The sequence below is a fragment of the Ictidomys tridecemlineatus genome, chromosome 3, assembly GCF_052094955.1.
Source record: "Ictidomys tridecemlineatus isolate mIctTri1 chromosome 3, mIctTri1.hap1, whole genome shotgun sequence".
Classification (NCBI taxonomy): Eukaryota; Metazoa; Chordata; class Mammalia; order Rodentia; family Sciuridae; genus Ictidomys; species Ictidomys tridecemlineatus.
In genome coordinates, this window is record NC_135479.1 from 96427365 (window position 1) to 96450002 (window position 22638).

The 22638-nt window shown below is 42.3% G+C and overlaps 1 protein-coding gene across 14 annotated transcripts in view; it reads left to right on the forward strand.

Moving 5' to 3' along the window:
• Veph1 (ventricular zone expressed PH domain containing 1) overlaps positions 1 to 22638 on the forward strand; it is a 251575-nt gene that overhangs the window by 30234 nt on the left and 198703 nt on the right. For all 14 annotated transcript variants that reach the window (XR_013436576.1, XM_078043502.1, XM_078043513.1 and 11 more), the window contains one exon: positions 9754 to 9928. Coding sequence is in view for 13 of the 14 variants with exons in the window: in XM_078043502.1 (XP_077899628.1) it covers positions 9754 to 9928 (175 nt within the window). In the remaining variant the exon portion in view is untranslated. The remainder of the gene's footprint in view (positions 1 to 9753; positions 9929 to 22638) is intronic.

The following is a 22638-nucleotide window of genomic DNA, read 5'->3' on the forward strand; positions in this document are numbered from 1 at the left end:
AAATTAATTTGATAACATATTTTTCTTTTTTTTAATTTTTTTTTTTTGAGAGAGAGAGAGAGAGAGAGAATTTTGATATTTATTTTTTAGTTTTCGGCGGACACAACATCTTTGTTTGTATGTGGTGCTGAGGATCGAACCCGGGCTGCACGCATGCCAGGCGAGCGCGCTACTGCTTGAGCCACATCCCCAGCCCGATAACGTATTTTTCTTAACCCAATATGTGCAAAGTAATACCATGTTAACATGTAGTCAATGCAACAATTAGTGAATGGTTTGCATTTTAAAATCCTGCCTTATAAATCTGCTTTGTATTTCAGCACCTCTTACTTTGGACTAGTCACATTTCAAATGCTCATGTGCTTCAAGGGGTTAGTGGTGCCACTGTTAGCATGGGCCTAGAATCAGGCAGGTTGTCTGGGTGGAGGTTGTGTTGGAAAGGTTTTGAGGAATAAGCAGGAAAGTTACCAGATAGGTGAGCAAGAGGACACTCTGAGCAAGCAAAATGAATACACATGTACTTCGGTAACAAATCTTAAAACCAGCTTGTGCAGAAGTACAGATTTGTGAAATAAGACCCAAGTTGGAGAACTCTTAAGTAGGCTACCCTTTCAAAATGCCCGTAGTTCTAACACAAAGGGATGTTTTATTCTGGGCAAGGTGTTTTTGTGTCTCCTGTGTAAAGGGGGGGCATAAAGCAAATGCTTTTGAAAAGTAGAAATGGCCAACTCCCTGGTGATCAGAATAAATGGGTTTGTAGGATTGTTGAGAGCAGGGTTGTAAGGTACAGGACTGCTATTTTGGGAAAGAGAAGAGAGAATGACTAAGAAATTGGCTCTTGATTGAGAGGGACAAAGACGTCACCCTGTAGGGATGGGGGTGGGGTGGGGGTGGTGGTGGGCGTATTGGAGTGACCTTCTTGGGTCCCAGGGGGAGGCAGAAACACTGTAGAGAAGGCAGGAAGCTGTAAGGACACGTGTCCTTCAGTGTGTCTCCAAGAACCTCAGCAGGCCGTGGTGGTCTCACGGTGAGGATTCAGCCTTCAGCCAATTTTAAGGGGAATTTTTGCAGTACACATTGAAAACATGATTTTTTAGCACTTGTAATTGAGGTTCTTGTGGGAACCAGGGAGAAATTCAGATGACTCATTTTGCTTTGTTTGTTCAGTGAAATAAAACAGATCAACTTTCAAAAGTCAGGTCATCAGGATTTTTAGCTTGCTCAAAATGGAGAATAAAAAAGGAATGATTTCCTCTCTATCCTGATTACCATTTCCCAAGATACAGTTCAGCAATCAGGACCATCCTATCTAACCAGGCAAGGGCCAGGGCAAGGGCAAAGGCAAGGACAAGGGCCAGGGCAAGGGCCAGGGCCAGGGCAAGGACTAGGGCCAGGGCAGGGCAAGGGCAAGGGCCCTGCCACTTCCCACACCGTTGACCATTTTGATTTGCTCTTTGCTGACTATTCAATAATTTTAAGCTGAATTTGAGCACCTATGGTTTTATACACACACACACACACACACACACACACACACACACACATGTGTACTTTTTGATCTTTTGTTAACCCCAAATGTCTTGTTTTGGCCCACTGTCAACCCTACTTCAGGTATCCACGCTCATTCCTCTTTTAATTGATAATCATATTGCATTCCTTCTTTTCTTGGTTCTAAACTTATGAATTTGCTGCACTGACCTTAAAAATAACTTAAAATTCCAGTCACTTTCTCTTCCTCCCTTGATACAAAAGCAGTACACGTGCGCGGCAGGCACGTGTATGGTCTGGTCTGGTTTCACTTGAGGCTTCTGCTTCTACTAACCCATCCTGTGTTCTCACACAAGTGTCTGTACCTCTCACCTACAAAACAGCTCACCTGCCAGCTCAGGGGAGAGGCGGAGGTAGAAGAGCAGAGAGCTTCAGAGCTTGAAGCCCGAGAGTCTTAGGGACCTTGTTCTTATGTAGATGTGAGACTGGCACGTTATGTTCTCCAACTCACTGTTTTGCCATCTGTATGGCGGGAGGGCATTGCCTACTTCCCAGGATGCCTAGGGTTATAGGTGACAGGGAGAGTGACATCCTCACACAGTATAGTAGCTTCCTACTAAGTGTTGCGTCTTGTAGGACAGTGGCATCAAGAGTGCTGCCAGGTCCATGCCATTAAGCTTCTCATTGGGAGTGGTGCATGAGAGGGTGCCCTTTCCTACAGAAGGCTCTCCATTTGGGTCCAGGCAGGACACAGAACCACCTGGTCCAAACTACAGCTTCTCTCCAGCTAAGAGCTTCCTCTGGAGGAAGGTTTCCTCATGGATTCTCCTGCTGTCCCCACAAGGCAAGCTACTTCTAAGCCATAGACAGACGTGGAGAGGGTTGGTGAAGATTAAAATGTGCCTCAGGGATGTTGTGATTATGGACACAGTTGATGTACTGGAGCAAAACCGTAGCAACCCATAGACGGGCCATGATGGAGTCTGAGAGCCGTTGCTGGGTAGACCCCTGGTGTCTAGTTCAGGTTCAGCCTCTTCCCAGCCACACTGCTTAGCACAGTTGTTCCCAGGTGTTGAAGCAGGTCTGCATCACCTCTTTCCCCCCCCCCCCCGTCTCTCCCACCCCTGTGGATGACTGTGTGAAGAGGGGGATGACAAAAGAGGGTTGCTGGAGATGGAGGGCTAGGAAAAGCCTCAAGTCCAGTTGGAAAAACAGGAGCCTCTGTTTCCCTCCTTTAGAATGATCCCGTGTCTATTCTCCTCCATTCAGGCTGTGTCCCCCAGTCAGTGTTGTGTGAAGACACACGTACTGCCCCTGGCTGGGTCTACCAGATGCCTTGGATGGCCGAGTGTCTCCTCCAGAGCTCTTGGAGGAGGGACTGCAGTGTCAGTGTAGAAGTTTATTCCAGCCAATCCCAGCTCTCCCATGGACCCGTGGTGTAAGCTTGGGCAAATGGACCCTTCTGTGCATGTATTTCTTGGTCTATAAAATCCACATGATAGGAGTAGCTGCCTCGTGAGTTTGTTGGAGAAATAAAGGAATAGACAGTAAATAAAGACAAAATGTGTAGGACACAGAAAGTGCTGCCTGAGTGTCAACTCTGGCTGATCCCATCGTCATCTGCAGGAGACTCTAAAATAGCTCTCAACACTTTGTAAGAGGCTACTGATTAAATTATTTAGTCTAGCTGTTGTTTACTGCCTATTCCCACCCTGTCCAAGTGGTAGGCTCTGTTTATTTGTGGAAGTAGTACCAGCACCTAGAATAGTGTGTGGCACATAGTAGGTGCTCAAATAACATTAACTGAATGATTGAATGAATAAATGGTCTCAGGAAAGGTGACTGCTCTCGGGCTTCCTACCAGCTACCCTTCTCCCTCACGAGGTGTGAAACCCCAGTCCTCAGACCATGGTGGTCTAAATAGGAAGGACATGGGGCGATCACCTGGCTTGGGTTCCTAACACCTGCTGCTTATCACCTGTCAGAAAGTCCACTGGGAAGATTTAGGCATGTGACAATTAACTTTTACATATAACTAAACCGGTAAGAATCTAGCATTTTAGATGGAAATCCAAAATCAGTTCAACTGTCTCATTGATAATGAATGACCAAGGAGTGAAGTTTATTATTTTTTTGAGCTCCATCGTTTTTATGGCTTTTTAGTTAAAGTCAAGACCTGAGCGTCATTTAGCCACTGACACCTCAGATAACACCTCTGCTTAGCTTTATTCTGTTCCATCTTAAAACACTGGGAAATGTTCCCGAAGTGCATTTTCAGGAGGAAAATCTCCACCCAAGGCTCAGCTGGTGCTGATCTAGTTGAGAGATACGATGCTCGGCGTCTGTGGAGCAAGGCCCTCTTGTTTTGCCTCTGCGGCTGGACATTGCTGCCCTCACAAGCGAGTCTTTCTGTCCACACTGCCCTTCACTGTGTTCACCCTGAACACGGAACTGAGTAAGAGGAGACCCAGACCAAGCACTCGCCTCTGCGCTGAGGGCACATCTGTCAGGCTTGGCCATTACCAGCTGTCGCTGAACTAGGATGCCAACCCCAGGACTTCTTCTGCCCCTGAGCCACGTCACTCTAGATAAAGTAATTTGTGGGTGGACATATGCTGCATCATCAGCTCCTTTTGCTGCCTTTCAAATGAAGCTCAGCCATGGAAGGAGCTGTTGGTCACCTGTCAGGGGTTCCCTCCTCTTGCTCCCAACCTCTTGCTCACGCCCTGTTGTGACTCCTTCATGGGCTAGGAACTGTCGGGGCCCTCTTAGGACCCTGAGAGACTTTGCTGTTTATGTGAACTATTCGCTTTTTGCTTAATCTGTCACTTTTTATGTCACTCAAGAGATTTCCAAATGTCATGTGGGTAGAAAAACAGGAAAAAAAATGAATGTGTTAAAGTTTGCTTTTTTAAACAATGACATTATGCATTTGGGGAGAGTTTTATACATTTCACTTGGAACCACACATCAGAAACTTTTTTAGCTGGTCACTATTTTTCTCCAGAACATCTAGAGTTGTTCTAAAAAGGACAGCCCAGTCTTTCATTGGTGCTGGGAAATGCTCGCTCTTCCTGAGGTTTAAAAATGTCAGTTGCTGGAAACACTCATTTCCATTGATCTCTCCCCATTTCTGTCTGTGTTCACAGGTAGCAGGGAACACTTTCCGATGCCATGATCTTTGGTTTTTCAAGTCACATAGAAATGCGCTTGAAGATGTGATCCCTCTAGGGGAACTTGTTCTACTGCAAATGGTTTTTGGCAAAAGACCCGGAGTAGATGAAGTAAACTTGGGCATGGAGCTCTTGGTTGGAAAGCTCTGAGGACTATGTGATTGTGTTTCACCCTCGAGGCCAGAGCGATGACCCATCACTATGGGGACAAGGGTATGCTGTATTAAAGTTCACCCAACAAAGGCCTCCATGTAATGGACAGACTGGCCACCTAGAGGAGTCACCCAAATGAGACTGTGGGGTTTGGAAACATCCAGTGCTCTAACTGAAGTGACTTGAATGTAACCTCAAGGTATAGGATAGGGGCATAATTGAGAAACTGGCCAAGTTAATTACTCTCTGCAGAGTGTGGGAGCACTGGTTTGGCAAGTTTACTCAGCACTGAGGGGTAGGGAGATGGTATGTGGGAGATAGAATGGACTCGATGGATAGAAAGTTGCAGTTAGCAAAGGGGGAGATTCTGTTTAGGGCTGGCATGTTATTAGTATCAGGTTTCACCAGAGTCCTGGATGAAATGTTTCTCAGTATCTCTCTGGTATGGTCTGCCTTTGTGCCCCCTTTGTGCCTTTATGTAAACCTCTGGGTCTTGGTCTGGCTCCTTGGTATCCTGAGAAGGAAAAAGCAATGCCCAGGGCTTGACCTCGGGAAGTCTCCCTCTGTGGGTGAATCCACTGGATGACTGAGATGCACCAGCGGCGTGAAGTTCTTTGGTGTGAGTTAGATCAAAGAGTTGGCAGATCCAAACATTCTGTGTGGCCTGACCCAGCATCTGCCCAGGCTTCTGGGGCTGAGAGCAGCCCCCAGAGAGGAAAGTAGCCAGTCTCTCAGGGAGGCCTCCTGACTCAGTAGTAGTGACCAATCCAATCAGGCCCACTTTAATTCACCAGAAGAAGAGAAAATCCAAAGACATTCAGAGAAGCATTTCAGAAAAGTCTGGCTGTGGACCATGCTCCTGATACTTGGGTGGTGTTAGGAGATGTGAGATGGTCTAGTGAGTAGAGCTGCAGTCTAGACACATGATCTGTCACAGAGCCTAGAGTCAGAGGTGGCTTCATGATGGGTTGCTGTGAAGGACTCCTTTTTTTGTTGCCTAGGGGTCAGAGGGACCCATGGGTCTGTAAAATGGATGGAAGTACAGGAATGGATTAAAGATTGTCCAGATGTATTTTTGTTTCTAGTGACAAGAAGGGAGGGGGAGCTCAAGCACAGGTGACAGAATTGGCTCATTTAGAAAACCACAGCCTCAGCACAGCCACAGCATGGAGCTGAAAGGCATATCCAGGTCTGCCCCAACTTGTCTCTCAGGGACATCCAAATTTCCTTGAGTTTCATAAGGGTCCCTAGCAGCGAGGTCACAGAGGGTGGCAGCTACTCTGGATCTTTCCCTCTCACCTCCTTGAATCCAGCAGAAGAAAGCCATTCACACAGCCCTTCCATGGGTTCTTAATTCTGGTTTGGTAATCTGCCTATTTCTGAGCCCAGCATTTGGATTTGGGGCAGGTTTTTGTGTCCGGGCCCTCAAGACCTCAGATAGAAATGCCACTGTGAGCATCTGGGATGGTTCTTCAAAGGGGAATAAGGGTGGAGCCTCAGAGGGAGGATGAATGGACGTCTAAGGAAGTTGAGGTTTGAAGGTGGAAGAAAACCAGAGCAATGACATTCTCTTTGATGTCAGGAAGTATTTATGGACTGGACACCAAGACTGAGTAGTACAGTGTCATCCCCCCCCCAAGATGACCAACGCTCATAGGAGCACAGATTGGACTGTCTCAGCCATCCCATAATATATCCTCAGCATAAGTAAGGGAGTCATCTTCCTGACACTGTCACCACTGTATTATATTCCTGGCTGCATTGGACTTGCCACTGTTATTCACTGTCATTCACAAACCCTACAGGAGGTGTTTAGGTATGCTTAAATATTCAGTCCTGCATTTATGCTAACTTTTGAGTTCACTTAAAAAAATACATGAAATCTGAATTTACGTGACTGCATCTCTTTTTCAGAAAAGAGGTTATAGCACATCTCAATGATTCTCACTAAACACAGAATCCAGACCAAAATTAATAATTAATGCAGTTGAGCAAATTTTTGTGTTTTGGAACCACTTTGATATCTTCTTATGTAATATATCTGTTTAAATCCTCCAGTTTTTTATTTGGTTGTCTTATCGATTTGGATTTTTTGTATATATTCTGGGTGCTAGTAGATTTTTGTTGGATGAATTATTATAAATTTCTTTTCCAGCTTTGGACCATCTTTTCACTTTTCTAGATATATCACAGAATGATTAGAAGTTCTTCCTTTTATCCACATTGTGATGTTTCCTGCATTGTTAAGGTTTTTGAGCAGGCTGTGGGGAGCCTTTGTCTACCTGAGGCTGTCAGGATGTTCCCTGTGCTTTCTTCTCACCTGTAGATATGCATCTGTCTGAAGCTGAGTCTCATTATGGCTGGTGTGATGGTTGGTACAAATATCCAGTGGCCCCACCTGCCCCGTATCTAAGATGACATCCGATTGCTCAGGGATCCCATGTATCAGTGACAATCCTTGCCTCATGTCCTTCTGGATATCCTTTTTGTATAATTCCATGTGCAAAAATGGAATTATATATTTCACAATATTAAGGATATATAACGTTCCCTTTAAGCTTAGGGGAAAGTTTAAGAGTAAAGTCTGGCTTTACATTGTATTAGTCAGGACGCAGGTCTGGCTGTGTAATGAAGACCTAACATGACAGAGGACTGAACAGCACAGGACTTGAATTGTCTCCCATGAAACAACTCAAGAGTGTCGTTCTTAATGGTGGCTTGATGGCATCTCCAACCCAGGCTCCTTCTGTCTATCTTCTTTGCATTAGCTGTGCATGGTTTCTAACTCCTGATCTCCAGCCCAATCCCCTTCTATCTTCTCTGCCTTACCCATGCATGGTTTCTAACTTATGTTCTAGGATGACTATTTCCATCTTTGTTACCATAGCTCTGTTCCAACCAGCACCAAAGGGAGATAAGGAAGGAGAAACTAGAAGTAAATACCTTAATGCCATTTCTATCCCATCATCCAAGACTTTGCACAACACCACATCTGATAGCAAAGAAGACTAAAAAAGGCTATCTTTAGCCATGTGCCCCTGTCCCATCATAATTCAGGAATTTATTGCTAAAGAAAAAAGAAATGAGTCATTATTATTTGTCATAATACTCTTGTCCACTCTTCCAAGTTTCCCTTCAGTGTTCTGAATCTGATCACAATTATACCTGGTATTGATGACCTGAGTGTGAACCTCTATTAGCACAGTAATCCTGAGTTGGCCCTCTTTACAAGCAAGAGAATGGTCCCTTAGTAGCCTACCATCTTCCTGTGCCAGGAAGTTATACCATGATTGCTTTGGGGTCTATTTATCAAACACTGTTTGGTTGGTAATTGCTTTTGCTAGTGAGACCTAGAGTTGGGCCACACCTCCATGATCACCCACCAGGTTGGGGGTGGACAGACTAGGATCCAGAGGCTGTTCTTCCATCGGTGCCTTCCCCTGCATTACGTCCCAGTGACAACTGTCACCTTACATCAACATTGGCTTCATCAGTTATTCAACTCACCAGGTGTTTATTGAGGACTTCTCACAAACCCAGAATTATGGGAGGAGCTAGAGGACTCTCCAAACAACCACCTTTCTGTTGTGATATCATAATATGAACTCCTTTCCCAAACAGAGAGGTGAAGTTGATGATACTAATGTGTGTCACTCATTTTTAAGAAAACAACTTGTGTCTTCCAAATATTATTCCCTAATCAGGTAACTACATGCCAATAGCAGTATTTTATATGCAAGGGTATTTATGTTCAGTCACAGAATCAATCAAGAAGAGAATTTTTTAGGGTACAGAATGCCTTATGTTTTTAGTCAAAGGTTCAGTATTTGTTCCTTCTGAAACTTTAGTTTCTTGGTTTTGTTTGGTTGACATATGACATTGTACATCTTTGTAGGGCACAGGGTGATAGTTTGACACCTGTGCATAATGTGCAATGGGCGAATTAGAGCAGGTAGTGTTTCCCTCCCTTTAAACTCTTGTTATTTCTTTGTGTTGTGTCAGGAAGCTTCACACCCTCCTCTCGGAGCCTTTATAAACTGAATAATAAATCACTGGGAACTAAGCCACTTGCTGCGTTGAACACAATAGGTTCAACAGAATGAACAGAATGTGCTTTGGTTCTCGTTCTCTGACAGTCCAGCCTCTAGTGGCCACTATTCCACTCTCTACTTCTATGAAGTCACCTCTTTTAGCTCCCTCTTTCTGTGCTTGGTGTATTTTACTTACCAGAATGACCTCCAGTTCCCTCCACATCACAGATGACAGGATACGCCCTTTGTTATGGCTGGGTGATATCCATGTGCGTCTCTGCCACATCTTCTTTCCTCGTTCCTCCTGGATTGACTGCACAGAGCTGCAGTTTTTAAGTTACAGTCAGAAAGCCACTTCTTCAGTGTTCCCTTGGTTGTATTCTCTGATGAATGTTCCTCTCCCAGGAACTCCTGGCTGCCATGGAGATTAATCCCAAGCCCCTTTCTTCCTCGTGCCTCTGTGTATGGTTCCATCCTCCTGACTTCCCCACACCCACCTACCCATCCATCTGCAGCTATTTCCATCTCCCCACCCAGGGCACCAAGGGCTCCTCACCTGTGCCTCCACAGGGTTCTTCCTGTGTCCACGGCTTTCCTGCCCATAACCAGCCATCTCCTGTGCACCTCTCAGGTCCCAGCCAAGACGTCGCCTCCTCCAGGAAGTGTTATTGACCCTTCTTGATGCCCCTTCTTTGCTCCCTGGGCACCCTGCATTCTGCTTCTTCTGTCAATGGCCTGTCAAATTCTCCCAAAAAAGACAGAGAGTTCCCAGGTGCCACGTAGGTGGGGCAGGGCCTGCGTTTCCACAGGTGCATTCTGGGAGCTTGGCCCAGGCAATATTTGGGATGGGTAAGTACATGAATGAAAAGTGAGTCGCTGTCATTTGTTGCTTTCTTGTGTTTCCCCAGAATTACAACCGGCCCCCTGTGATGGCACTAGCCATCCCCATTGCCGTGAGGTTCCTCCACAGAGGCAGCAGGGAACTGCGCAGGAGCCTGTCCAACTACCTGTGTCTGGCTGCCATCGCCAAGGCGGAGCTCCTGGCTGAGCACACCGAGGTGATAGTCAGGAGCATACTTCAAGGTACAGTGTGAAGACCAAGCTCAGGTGCATGTCCCTGGGGTTGTCTAGAGCTGTCTTCCTAAGTGCTTATGGTTTGTGGAGGAAGATCTGGAGGTGAGGCCCCCTTGGGTCTTTGGCCCTGCCTCTAGGTGACTTGTGAGCGTGTGTAAGGTCACTGGGGCTGGCTGAGGCTTCTGTCCACCTGATGAGTTGCCTGGACTCTGGACAAGTGGTAGGCACCCCTCCAACCCTGCATATCCCAGTCTAGGGGGCTATTTCCCACCACCCTGGCCACCTGCTCCAACTCCAGCAGTAGAGGGTGTCTCTGTGATGGTGGGGCAGGCTCCACTGCTGGCAGTATTGAGAACCTCTTCTTCTCATGGTTTCCAAAAGTAAAAAATGCCCTTGATTAGATGAAATACACTAGAATGTTTAATGTCTTCCTCAATGTGATCATAACTTGGTAGTGACTTAAAAGTGTATTACATACTGCCACAAAAAATCAAACCAGGGCCTCTCTCTTAATTGTTCCAAACTTTGGAAGTACAGACAAGGTCAAATTACTCCACACAAAATATTCACCTTGTCTTCTCTTTTTCTTTTGGCTTCAGATCCCAAACTTTTTTGTAAAATTTGGGATCAGGCATCAACAGATAATATATGTAATATGTATTCAAATGCCCCCAGTCTCATTAAAAAAAAAAAAAACCCTGTGAAATTCACAAGTTACTTACCCCTTATTTCACGGACACACCCCACACGCCCAGGTGGAGCTTCCACACTGTGAAGTGCTCCCAGTGCAACTGATGAGACAAAAATTAGCAGTCCGGTTCCACCCAGCATCAGAATTACCAATTAACTAGTCCCTTAGTTCCACCCAGCCTTTAGGATTAACAACAAACTAGTCCTCCAGTTCTGCCTAGCCCTCGGGATGCCAGCTCAGTCCTCTAATTCCCAGTACCAGCTCACTGTGGACCTCCTAAGGAGGGATCTCTGCACCCCCAGACCTATGAGTGGGTCCTCCCAGTGTCTGTTGATGCCCAGATATATCTGAGGCAAGCTGAATGGTAAGGTCTCTCTCTCGACCTTGTGCTCGCCTGTGAAGAGTTGTCATTAATAACCCCAGTCAGGATTTTTATTTCTAATTTCCTTTGGCTATAGCATTTAAATGCTAATTTCACTTTATATGTGATATTGAATTTGCTAAAAGTCTTGAAAAACAATTATACTTTTTCACCTCCTTGGAAACACTATTGGAACAAATTCATAGGACTTGCAAACATTGAAACACACAAGCATTTCAAGACCGTGGTAGTCCAACGTGCTAATAACAGATTTATGAAAAAAAATTGAATTATATCTTTATAGCCGCCAAGAATTTAGCTCATTCATTTGAGATTTTTAAAAATATGGTTTCAGTGACAAAGAAATCTTTGAAACACAAAGTATACTTTCTAAATTCACTGCAAGCATTTGAAATAAACAGATGATTTGGTTTATTTGATTTGGCACCATGAAAATTACCATGAAATGAATGGTAACTCGAGCTACAAAAGATTGGGACTGCATGTTTCAGGGTTTAGATTTTCAGGATCAATGTGACTGTAAAAGTCCCCCATGGCCCACATGAGTAGCAACACGGAAGGAATTTTGCTGTCTCTGAGTAGCAGATTTTCTGGTCTTCAAATCTTTGTCTACTCCTGCCAAACAGCTCTAGGAGGCATGTTGGGATTTCATTCTTCATTACTGTAGTTTTTCTTGCCTCTAGACTGTCAACCTTGATCTGTAGTATCCTAATTTTCATATATCTTCTTCTGAATGGCCACCCACTTGACCAAAATTATTATAATGATGTTAATAATAATTACAATGGCTGAAGTTTATTGCATGCATTCTTTATGACATTAATCCATTTATACCCACTGTATCATGTAATTCCCCCAAGAACCCCATAACTGAGGTACTATTCTTATCCTATTTTATAGTTGGTAGTATTTTAAGTAGTAAAAGCCCCAGGTATAAATGGTTTGATGAAGGAGAAGAGAAGAAGGAGGAACAACTCCTCTTTGGCACATGACCGAAGAGTCCACTAGTAAGTATATCAGATTTCTCGAGTGGCTTAGTGGTTGTATTGAAAGTCGTTGCACAGTTCTGCTCCCTGCGGCTGGGTTTACTTGTGTGTTCCACTGTGGGCCACCACAGCTCCTTGCCCATGACATCACAAATACTGGCTGTACCCCAAACCATCCAGCGTTATGTCTGCTTGCCCTGACATGGGCCACAGACCATTTCATCATCACTGCCCGGGGCACTGTCTATCCTTGGCCAGGCTTGGGTCACGAGCCACCCTGACAGCAGAACCACCCAGGTGGGAGGTGTAGAAAGAGAGGACCCCAAAAGAAACCCAGGCTATTCAATAAAAGAGAATAAAATTGTGGCATTTGCAGGTAAATGAATGGAGTTAGAGAGTATCATGCTAAGCAAAATAAGCCAATTTTGGTTTTTGGGGAAAAAACAAAGGCCAGATGTTTTCTCTGATAAGTGGATGGATGTTAATCCATAATGGGGGCACGGAGCGTAAGATGAATGGAGGAACTTTGGATAGGGAAAAGGGGAGCCGTGAGGGGAGGGGTATGGGGAATTGGAAAGATGGTGGAATAAGACAGACATCATTACCCAGGTACATGTATGACTGCATGAATGGTGGGACCCTACTTTGGATACAATCAGAGAAATGAAAAATTGTGCTCCATTTGTGTACAATGAATCAAAGAGCATTCTGCTATCATGTATAACTGATTGGAACAAATAAATTTAAAAAACAAAAAAGAAAGCCAGGCTGTTGCCAGCAATAGTGTGAATACATACAGGATCCCACAACCCCACAAATGCCTACCATTGCACTTTGTAGACCAGCAAGCTGATGCTCTGGGAGGTTATAAGGGGGATCGACCCTGGCCATGTCACACTGCAGCCCACCCCCACAGCTGAATCTCAGTTCCACCCAACACTTGCATTCTTATCTTTCTGAGCAGAACCCAGCCCCCCATAAATATTAGCCAGGATGTTGAAGCCAATCATGACTGCCTCCCTATATTTAAATCCCCTGGGGACCAGGGAACTTGCCATTTCCTATGAGGACACATGCCATCTCTGGACAAATCCAAGTGATCAACATTTCTTCCTCAGGCTGAATTAAAAGTTCTTTCCCTTGGGCCTCCCACTTTTGGCTTCGGCTATTGTCCTGTTGGGCCATCAACCCCTGTTGCTCTTCATAAACAAGCTTTCAGACGTGGGGGCGCATGGTGACACCTTGCCATTCCTCCCCTGTGCTGGGTTTCCTCCTCCACTGTAACCACCGCAGCTTCTTCCCAGTTCCCTCAACTCAGCAGATGATGAGTTGATTCTGCATCCATTTGCGGGGTGTACCCCAGTCCCTCTGCGTGGCCACCCTCTGGTTCCCTGTTGTCATCATGTGCAATCCATGCTGCCCCTGATGCTCCAGGCTCCATGGTGTGCATGTGAGGACTCAAATGGAGGCCCCTTCCCAGAGGCCATGAATCAGATTCATTTTCTGTCCATCACACAAGCTCACTTTTGACTCCCAGTGAAGTTATTGTCCATTAAGTCTCCACACATACATATAGTTGTTTTAGGGTATTAATTATGCATACAACTTGATTTAACAGACATGTACATATTTAGACACATTAATCCTTTTATATATATATACAAATATATATAATATAATGTATATATGCATATATACAAATATATATGTATATACATGTATATGTATATATACAAATATATATAATATGTGTATATGTACATTGTTTGAGCATATTCATCAGTCTCCACTGCATTCTGTGTGTTTAGCTGGTTTTTTAATCCTCATGCAAGGACTTACTTATCCTTAATTCTTTATTGCTTTTTTTTCTCATGAGATTTCAGCTTATTGCTTTGCCATGTCAAGATCTTATTAGAGAATGTATCTTTCATCTCAATATATCTAACAGTTCTTCCAAGGTTCTTGTCATCTGTATGCACACTGGCACTCTGGTCTCCATTTTGGATCCTTAGTTAAAGCATGGGTCAGATGGAGCAGGAGAGCCTGGTGGTGTGGCAGTAGTGTCTGCCCCTTAGCTTCAGTTGATATCATTTCATTGACAATGTTTTTTACAATTTATTGTAATATGTCTGTCCCTGATTTCAAACCAAAGGCTTTGTGTATGCTTATAAATTTTACCCCTGAAGGTAATTATTTCAATTAGTTCCAAGTCGATTTTTTTCAGTTTTCATTATTAAAGGTTATATAGGTAATGTTTACTTTTACATTAAATGTAAATACAAATTTATTTTATTCAAATTGTGCAGACTCCATTTGTCTGCTTTGTATCCTCTGAATTCTCAGTGAGAGGAAACTATAAAAGGCCTTTTCATAAACTACAAAAGGAGGGTTACAGATATAAACAGAATGATATTGGGTCACACATGAATGTTACAAATAAAATAGACAATTGCACCAGCATTGTAAAGTCAATGCACAACAAATATTTTCTTAATTTAAAAAAATCCCGTCCCATTTAGTTTTGTGGGCAAAGTTTAATAAATATGCAAGAAATACAAAATTATAATTTTATGTAAACTTTTCCAGATAAAAAGAAGTACTTTCTCCAACTAAATAATGCTTGTATGTCCATGATACTATCAGATAAGAATGGTGTAAGAAAAGGAAATGCAAGTCCATCTTTATCTGAACATAGATGCATAAATTATAAGCTTTTAGCAGCATAACTCTAGCAGTACTTGGAACAGGTGATGATTAGCATTTGTTGAGTGTGTGCTATATCCCAGCCACTGATCTTTTACTCACATAACTCTCCCCTGGTAGTTTATGAGGAGAAACTGCATTATCCCATTTTATAAAATGCACAGTGACCAAGTTGGATCTACCCCAGGAAGGCAAGGATGGCGCTTAACCTGCAAAATGTAATTCCCCACAGTAAGACTAACAGGGTAATCAGTGGTCAATAGGATGTCTTAAAAAGTTCAGTACCTACTCATGGAAAACAATTGCAAACTAGGAATTTTGGAGAACTCCCTTAATGTGATTTAGAGGATATTTATATATTTAATGGTGAAACAGCAGAAACATTACCTTGAAGCCAGGGATGAGACAAGGATTTTACTACATTGAAGTAGATGTATTTACAGTGGCACTGTAAACCTTAGACCAGAACAATAAATGAACATTGGAAGAATCAGAAAGGAAATGGCAAAACAAACATTATCTAAAAATATGATTGTTTGTAGTATAATATATAAATATTCTCTAGTCAATTTTAGACACAATGACAGAAAGTTTAGTGATTCAACTTGTAGAAACCAGTTGTTTTTCTACATGTCAGTAATATACATTGGAAATAAATTAGTTAAAAGTATTATTTAAAGTAGAAAATACATGATATCTAGAGGTAAAATGCATGTGACTCTTGAGTAAAAATTATAAAACCTTTTGGAAAGCAATCAAAAGATAAGCAAATGGATCAATATACTATGTTCATGGATGGGAGAACTTGAGGCAGCAAAGATGTCAACTTTCAATAAATGCAGTGACATTTTAATAAAATACCAACAGAGATTTTTATTAAAGATAACATGCTTGTTTTAAAATGCACAAAAGATTAAGTGGAACAGAAATAGCCAAAACTATTTTGTAGAAGGAGAAGATGGGAGCAGTGGGGGAGGAGGAGGTGGTAATTTCCCTACTTGTAAAGTCATAGTAACTAAGAGGGTGCAGTACTCGTCCTAGAGTAGGTAAAAGCTCATGTGACAATGGGCAGGCCAAACAATCCCATGCACACATGAAATTGGACATGTGGCAGGGAAGACTTTGCAGTGGAGAAGAGTGAACCTATTCAATAAATGGTTCTAAGACAGCCATCTGCAGAACAGTACATATGAATTAATTTCAAGTATAATAAAGACCTATATATAAGAAGGAAAAATTTATCTCTGTTAGTTAAATTCAAAGTATGTTCATAATAAAAGCAAACTAGCAACTTCCTTTTTCTAGCAAAGGGTACCAAAACCCCAAAACTAAAATCATAACTTTGATTTTATCAAATGCTTCCTCCTGAATTAAAAAAAAATAAGCCAAGGTTATCACTTTGGGCAATGAACTTGTTTTCTGCTTAAGTCATATTGGAAGTAACTTGGTATTTCGTAACATCAGAACCCTTTTAGAGAGTCTGTTGTTGAGTGTTCCTGAGTCATTCTCCACATTCACTTTCTGCCATATGAAGACAGATATCCTTCTGTCCAGCACTGGGAAATAAAAGCATGACCAATATGTAGGCTGCTCTAGTTGCCACATGGCTCACCCAGGAGGCTGACAGTACTATTGTGGTTTTGAGATCGTCTCCAACTCTATGGGGTTTGGAGAGCTCATAGGGAACATTCTCCAAATTTTGATTTGGAGCTCTGTGATGCAAAGCAGAGTCTTCCATCAAACTCAGAAGCAGTGCTGTCCCTTCCTCTGCATTTCTGGGTCAGAAGCCCCAACCAGGAACCATGCCTGTCTGTCAACAGGCCTTTTACGCGGTCCTCTGGCACAAGGCACAAGATGACCTCAAATAATTTGAAACCTAAGCAGAAGGTTGGAAAGAAAATATAATATTTTCTCAGCAAGATTCCAAATTCCTTTCTGACTTTACTGGCAACAGCCCGCAGAAGACTGTCTAGTTAATTATGATAAATTCACCTCATTTCTTTCTCTGTGTGAGACAAAATTCAAACCACTGATTGGTGAGTCGCTTCAGAAAAATAAAGATATGAAATTGACTCCCCATTTATTATGGGAGTAATAATATGCCCCAGGTAGGGTGGATGAGGCATAAATAGAGCATCTATGCTCTGTACAGTATTCAGCCCATAGTTCCTCATGCTTACTAAGCTTCTCCTGCTTATTGTCATCAGCATTGTTGCTGCTGTTCTCTCTCTCTGGTCAGGTATTTACTATGTACCATCCCATGTTAAAATGTTAGAGGCAGAACCCTGTCCATTCATGGAGTTTCATCTTCTCCAGGGAGATGCTAAGCTATTGAACATTCATGATACAATTATTATTAAAAGATCTTCAGTTTTACCATATTGCAGGTTGCTAGGAAAGAGTTTATTAATCAAATATTCTAGGCAACAAGTTATTCAACTTACTAGGAATATTTAAAATGAATGTTAACACACATGGGAAAATTTTAAATATAATATTGGGAAAGCCAATTGAAAGATGAATAAAGGAATAAAGACACATCTTGTAAGCGAAAAGGATTTCTTTGGAGTTGTTAGCCAAGGCCTGGATTTGATGTAAGCCAGAGTTTGCACCTTCATGACTTCACTAGCAGATGCAGCTGTTGAGTACAGGAGGCCTCACAGACAGGAACCCACATGCTGGACTCTGAGACCACTCTGCACAGTATGGCAGGGGAAGCCTCATAGACAGGGCATCCGTGTGCTGAACTTGGGCACCATTTTAGTCAGTTTTTGTGTTGCTCTGACCAAAAGACCTGACAAGGACAACTTAGAGAAGGTCAAGTTTGCTTCAGCTCATGGTTTCAGAGTTTCAGTCTGTGGTTGGCTGAGTCCATTGCTATGGGCCTGAGGTGAGGAAGAACATGGCAGAAGGGTGTGGTGGAGGAAAGCAGCTCAGAATATCAGACCCAGGAAGCAGAGAGAGGTCTGCTCACCAGGGACAAAATCTAAACCCTAAAGGCAAGTTCCTAGTGGCCTACCTCCTCCAGCTGCACCATGCCTGCCTACAGTTACCACTCAGTTAATCCATTCAAGTGGATTCATACACTGATTATGTTACAGATCTCCTAATCTAACAATTCACCTTTGAACATTCTTGCATTGTCCCACACACGAGCTTTTGGGCAACATCACATATCCAAATAATAACATTCCTCCCCGGCTCCCACCAAGCTCATATCCATCTCACAATGCAAAATACATCCAGTCCATTTCCAAAAGCCCCCATAATCTTAACAGTTACAGCATTGTCAAAAATACAAGTACAAAATCTCATCTGAGACTCAAGGTAAACTCTTAGCTCTGAATCGCCACGAAGATCAAAACAAAATTGCATGTCCAATATATAATGGCACAGAGTAAACGGCACCGGGGGAACAGAGGGGCATAGGAAGAAGTGATAGGAACCAAGTAAGACCAAAATACAGCTGGGCAAATGAGTCCTGTAGCTCCATGTCCAGCATCTGGGGCATATGGCATTATGATACTTTCCTTCAGAAGGGCTTGTGCAGCTCTGCCCCATGACCTTGCTGGTTATAGCCTCCATGGCCACTCTCCTTTCTGTATGAAACAAAATCCAAGCCACTGATTGGTGAGTTGCTTTAGGAAAATGGAGACAGCAAATTGACTCCCCATTTATTATGTCCCATGTAGGATGGTAGAGGCTTAAAGAGAACATCTAATGTGGAATGTCTATTGAGGGAAACTGCAGGAATCCACTTGTCTCTGTTTAATTCCTGTAGCTTTTCTGGGCAGACATTTCTGGCATCTCTTAAACTTGAGGGTCTTCACTGCAGCTTTGGCTTCCTTCTCATATCTTCATGCATCACCCTTTCAGGGACTGCCTGCAAGGATTCAAACCCTGATGCCCCCTGCCTGGGTTCCTAGGCCTTCTTTTGAAATCTCACTGGAAGCCTCCATGAACCCCTAAGTCTAGCCACCTGCATTTCTGCAGAACCAACACTACACAGTTAATCCCAAGCTCTGCTACCCTCTCAAGAAATAGTCCAGCCTCCTGGGACCATGGCTGGAGTGGCCTCTGAGTGCCTGGGTGGCTAAGTGTGGTGAAACAACTTCCAAGGGTCTCCCTGTGCAAGCAGAGTCTCTTCTCAAAGAAATTTTTACTTTTACAACCTTTAACTGAGATAGGTGCGATCTTGCCAATTCCTGAGATGCTCTTAAGCCATCTTTCCTGTTGTTTCTGAGTAAAGTACTTAGCATCTCTTTAGTGGATATACTCCCTTTAACAACCACAACTATCTTAGCCCCAGCTGCACTCACACTTTTCTAGAAAAATTGCAAGTTTTTAGAATCGTTCTGCTTTCTGGTAAACTTGGCTGAAAACCATGAGCAATAATAATGCCACACCTTTAATGCTGTGCTGTCTAGAAATTTCCTCCAACCAGATTAATTAGTCCATTGTCTTTAAATTCAGCTTTACAGAATGTCTCCAGACATGGGCATAATGTGGAGAAACATTGCCAGAATGTAACATGAATTGCCTCTTGTCCAGTTTCCAATAGTGTGCTCCTTCTCCTCTGAAACCTGGTGATCCCAGTCTACTGTCCACAGTCTTGTCGGCATTCTGGTATTATAAGCTCCCATCTGAATCACCAGTTAAGCAAAATGTACAACACTCTATAGCTTTTCCAGCTTGCGTATTTAACCTTTTCAAAATTCCTGCCCCAGCTTCTGAACCACTTGGACAGGTTAGTCACAGCAAGAACCGTACTCCTGGTACCAGTTTCTACTTTAGTAAGTTTTTGTGTGACCAAAAGACCTGATAAAAACAACTTCAAGGAGGGAAACTTGGTTTTAGTTCACAGTTTCAAAGAGAGGAGAATATACTGTGGTGTATTCATTTATGTGCATAGTATAAATGAATACACCACAATGAATTTCACCTTCATGTATATCTACAAAGCACTAATTTTTAAAAAGAAAAAAAACATTTTTAAGATATACATTTCATTTCAAATATTATTTCATCTTTCAGAGAGGAGAGATACGGGGAGATGGCCAGGACTCGGGTGTTCTTCCTGACCAGGAGGGTGTAAGCCACCTAAGAAGTTAAAGTCTAGAGTAGTTAGTGAAGAACAAAAAACAAGTAGTCAGAAAGATATTTTCAAAAGCAGATCCCTTGATAGGTTTAGTCCACATGGTGGAGCTGGACAAAATATGGCAGTTTATTTAAGGGGGTACATCAAAGGCAGAGATAAGGTTTCAAGGGCAAAGTCTTGCTTCGTGATGTCTTGCAGTCAGCAAGTTGATTGGCTCTTGGCAGGTCACACCCATCTCCGGTGCTGTGTGGGACATGGCAGAGTGGCATAGGAATTCACAATGTCTCTGGGCAGTCTTACATGGAGGAAACATCCACTGGAAGTTCCCAGACACCAGATGTTCCTATTCACTAGGCTGCAATGCTTACAAAGTCCACACACAGCCCAAGGACGGCTTGCAATAGAGAGAAAGAGAGAGCACACTCTGCTCAGCAGAGACAAAATCTAAACCCCAAAGTCATGCCCCGGTGACCTACTTTCTCTAGCCACACCCTGCCTGCCTTATGGTTACCCTCACCTATTCTGTTCAAGTAGATCCAACCACTGATTCATCTCACAATCTAATCTTTCACCTCTGAAGATTCTTTCATCTTCTCACACATGAGCTTTTGCGGGCACTTCATATTCAAACCATAACAGGCATCTTTCTCCACAGTGTGATTGAAGATGCTTCACAGTGTCCACAGTCTGGACTCTGAGTCCACTCACCATAATGTGGAAGAATCCTAACATCATTTATTAGTTTGTATATTTGTTTATTTCTTTATTCATATTTTAATCCATTGGGAACAACTTGGAAATTATGCAACGTAAATTAAATGAATACACCACAATGAATTTCACCTTCATGTATATCTACAAAGCACTAATTTTAAAAAAGGAAAAACAGTTTTAAGGTATACATTTCATTTCGAATGTTATTTCATAGTTTTGATAGCACTTTTTGTACAACTTGAAAACTCTTCATCATGGTAGGCAAGTTTTGTTATCTCTAATTTCTTGACCAACTTGAGACTCAAAAAGATTCATCAACATGTCCTATGTCTTGTATTTAATAAGTTAATAGGTAATGGTGCCAGGTTTGGATGGTGGATTTCTGACCCAAAAGCCACCATGCTTTTTTCTACATTCCAGATTGATCAAACTGAATGCAAAAGTCAGTAATATGAATTTCCATGTCCATGGAATCCAGAAATACATGGACATACATATTTAAAGTAACTAAGACATAACTTTAGGAGTGTTCTTTCTTTGAGCACTGAAAGAGAAGATGAAAGAATATTCTGAGAATCATCTACAAAACAAATTCTAGGAACATTGGCCTTAGTAACCTTCTCAAAAGATGAGCTACTAATGTTAGATTTCACAAGAAATGAAATAGAAATCAAATATAATTTATTTTTATAATTCTAATTGTTTATTGAATTCAAGTCAATTAAGGGCAAATTATAAATAGCAAGCTATAAAATTGTATGATATATGCTTAATTGTCTAGTGTCCTGAACATATCTTAGAAGAATTAATACTTAAAAGCCAATGTATAGACAAAGAACACACATCAACTGTTTTATTCACATATTATCCCTGTTAAAGAGTTGTTTCACGGGGCTGAGGATGTGGCTCAAGGGTAGCGCACTCGCCTGACATGAGTGCGGCCCGGGTTCGATCCTCAGCACCACATACAAACAAAGATGTTGTGTCCGCCGATAACTAAAATATATATATATATATTAAAATTCTCTCTCTCTCTCACTCTCTCACTCTCTCTTTAAAAAAAAAAAAAGAGTTGTTTCACTAGACACACCTACACATGTGCTAGTGACTGGTATCCCAGTTTCCCAGGGACTCAGAGATTCATGGGACATGGGGACTTTGATAAAGCTGGAACTGCCACAGGAATACCAGGACAGTTGGTCCCCCTACTCCACACAAGTGATACTTTACATGTATGATGTATGACCTGCTACACATTTTTTTCCTCCTAATAGTCTGGTCCTGAAGAATTATTTTACTATGCTATGATAGGGCGATGGCTCCAGTAACTAACCAGGAATGAAATCGTGTGCCAGTGTATAAACTAAGCTAGTGAGCTGATATTTCTTTTTAGATATTTTTTCTCAGGTTTACAAAATTCTTTACTTCTTCCTTTTGCTGATACCTCTGAATTCTAAATTCATTTAGTGCTAGTAGTTAAGAAAATAAAAGTCCTGTATCCAACTTCCTGAAAATTACAATGTATCTTTTGAGTGTAGGCTATGGATATTACAGAGAGATTAAGATGCATGGTCTTTTTTAATTTAAAAAGTTACTGATCAGGATTAGATCTGATAATATACTAAATGGATTAAGAAGATAAAAGTGTGTTTTTCTCTTATGTAAAGAAGTCAGGGGCAGATAGCCCAGGACAGGCTAGCTGGCTTCACGATCATGAGAAACCCAGGCTTCTGTATTGTTCTATGAAGGCTCATGGTCGGAAATGGTTACTGAAATTCCAGCTATCATTACTACATTCCTATCAGACAGAAGGAAGAAGAAGAAAATCATATGTAGCATTTCAAGAATGGTCAAGAACTTAGACATGGAACCATATCCAGCTACTTATAATGCTGGAAAATGTTGACTTGACTTTAGTGGCCATATGTACCACTAAAACTAGAATTCTATTACTTAGGAAAAGAGGTAAATTGGGTATCAGAAAACAATGAGAAGTCCTAGGCGCATATTTCCAGACTCGATGCTGTAGCAGTTTCTGTTTTTATGACTCAAGGATTACTTTATTTTCTTCTTTGCCCCAAACATACAGTTACTATAAGAAGTTAAAAGGCTCTTGCTTTTACTTTTGTTAGCCTACGAGTGCAC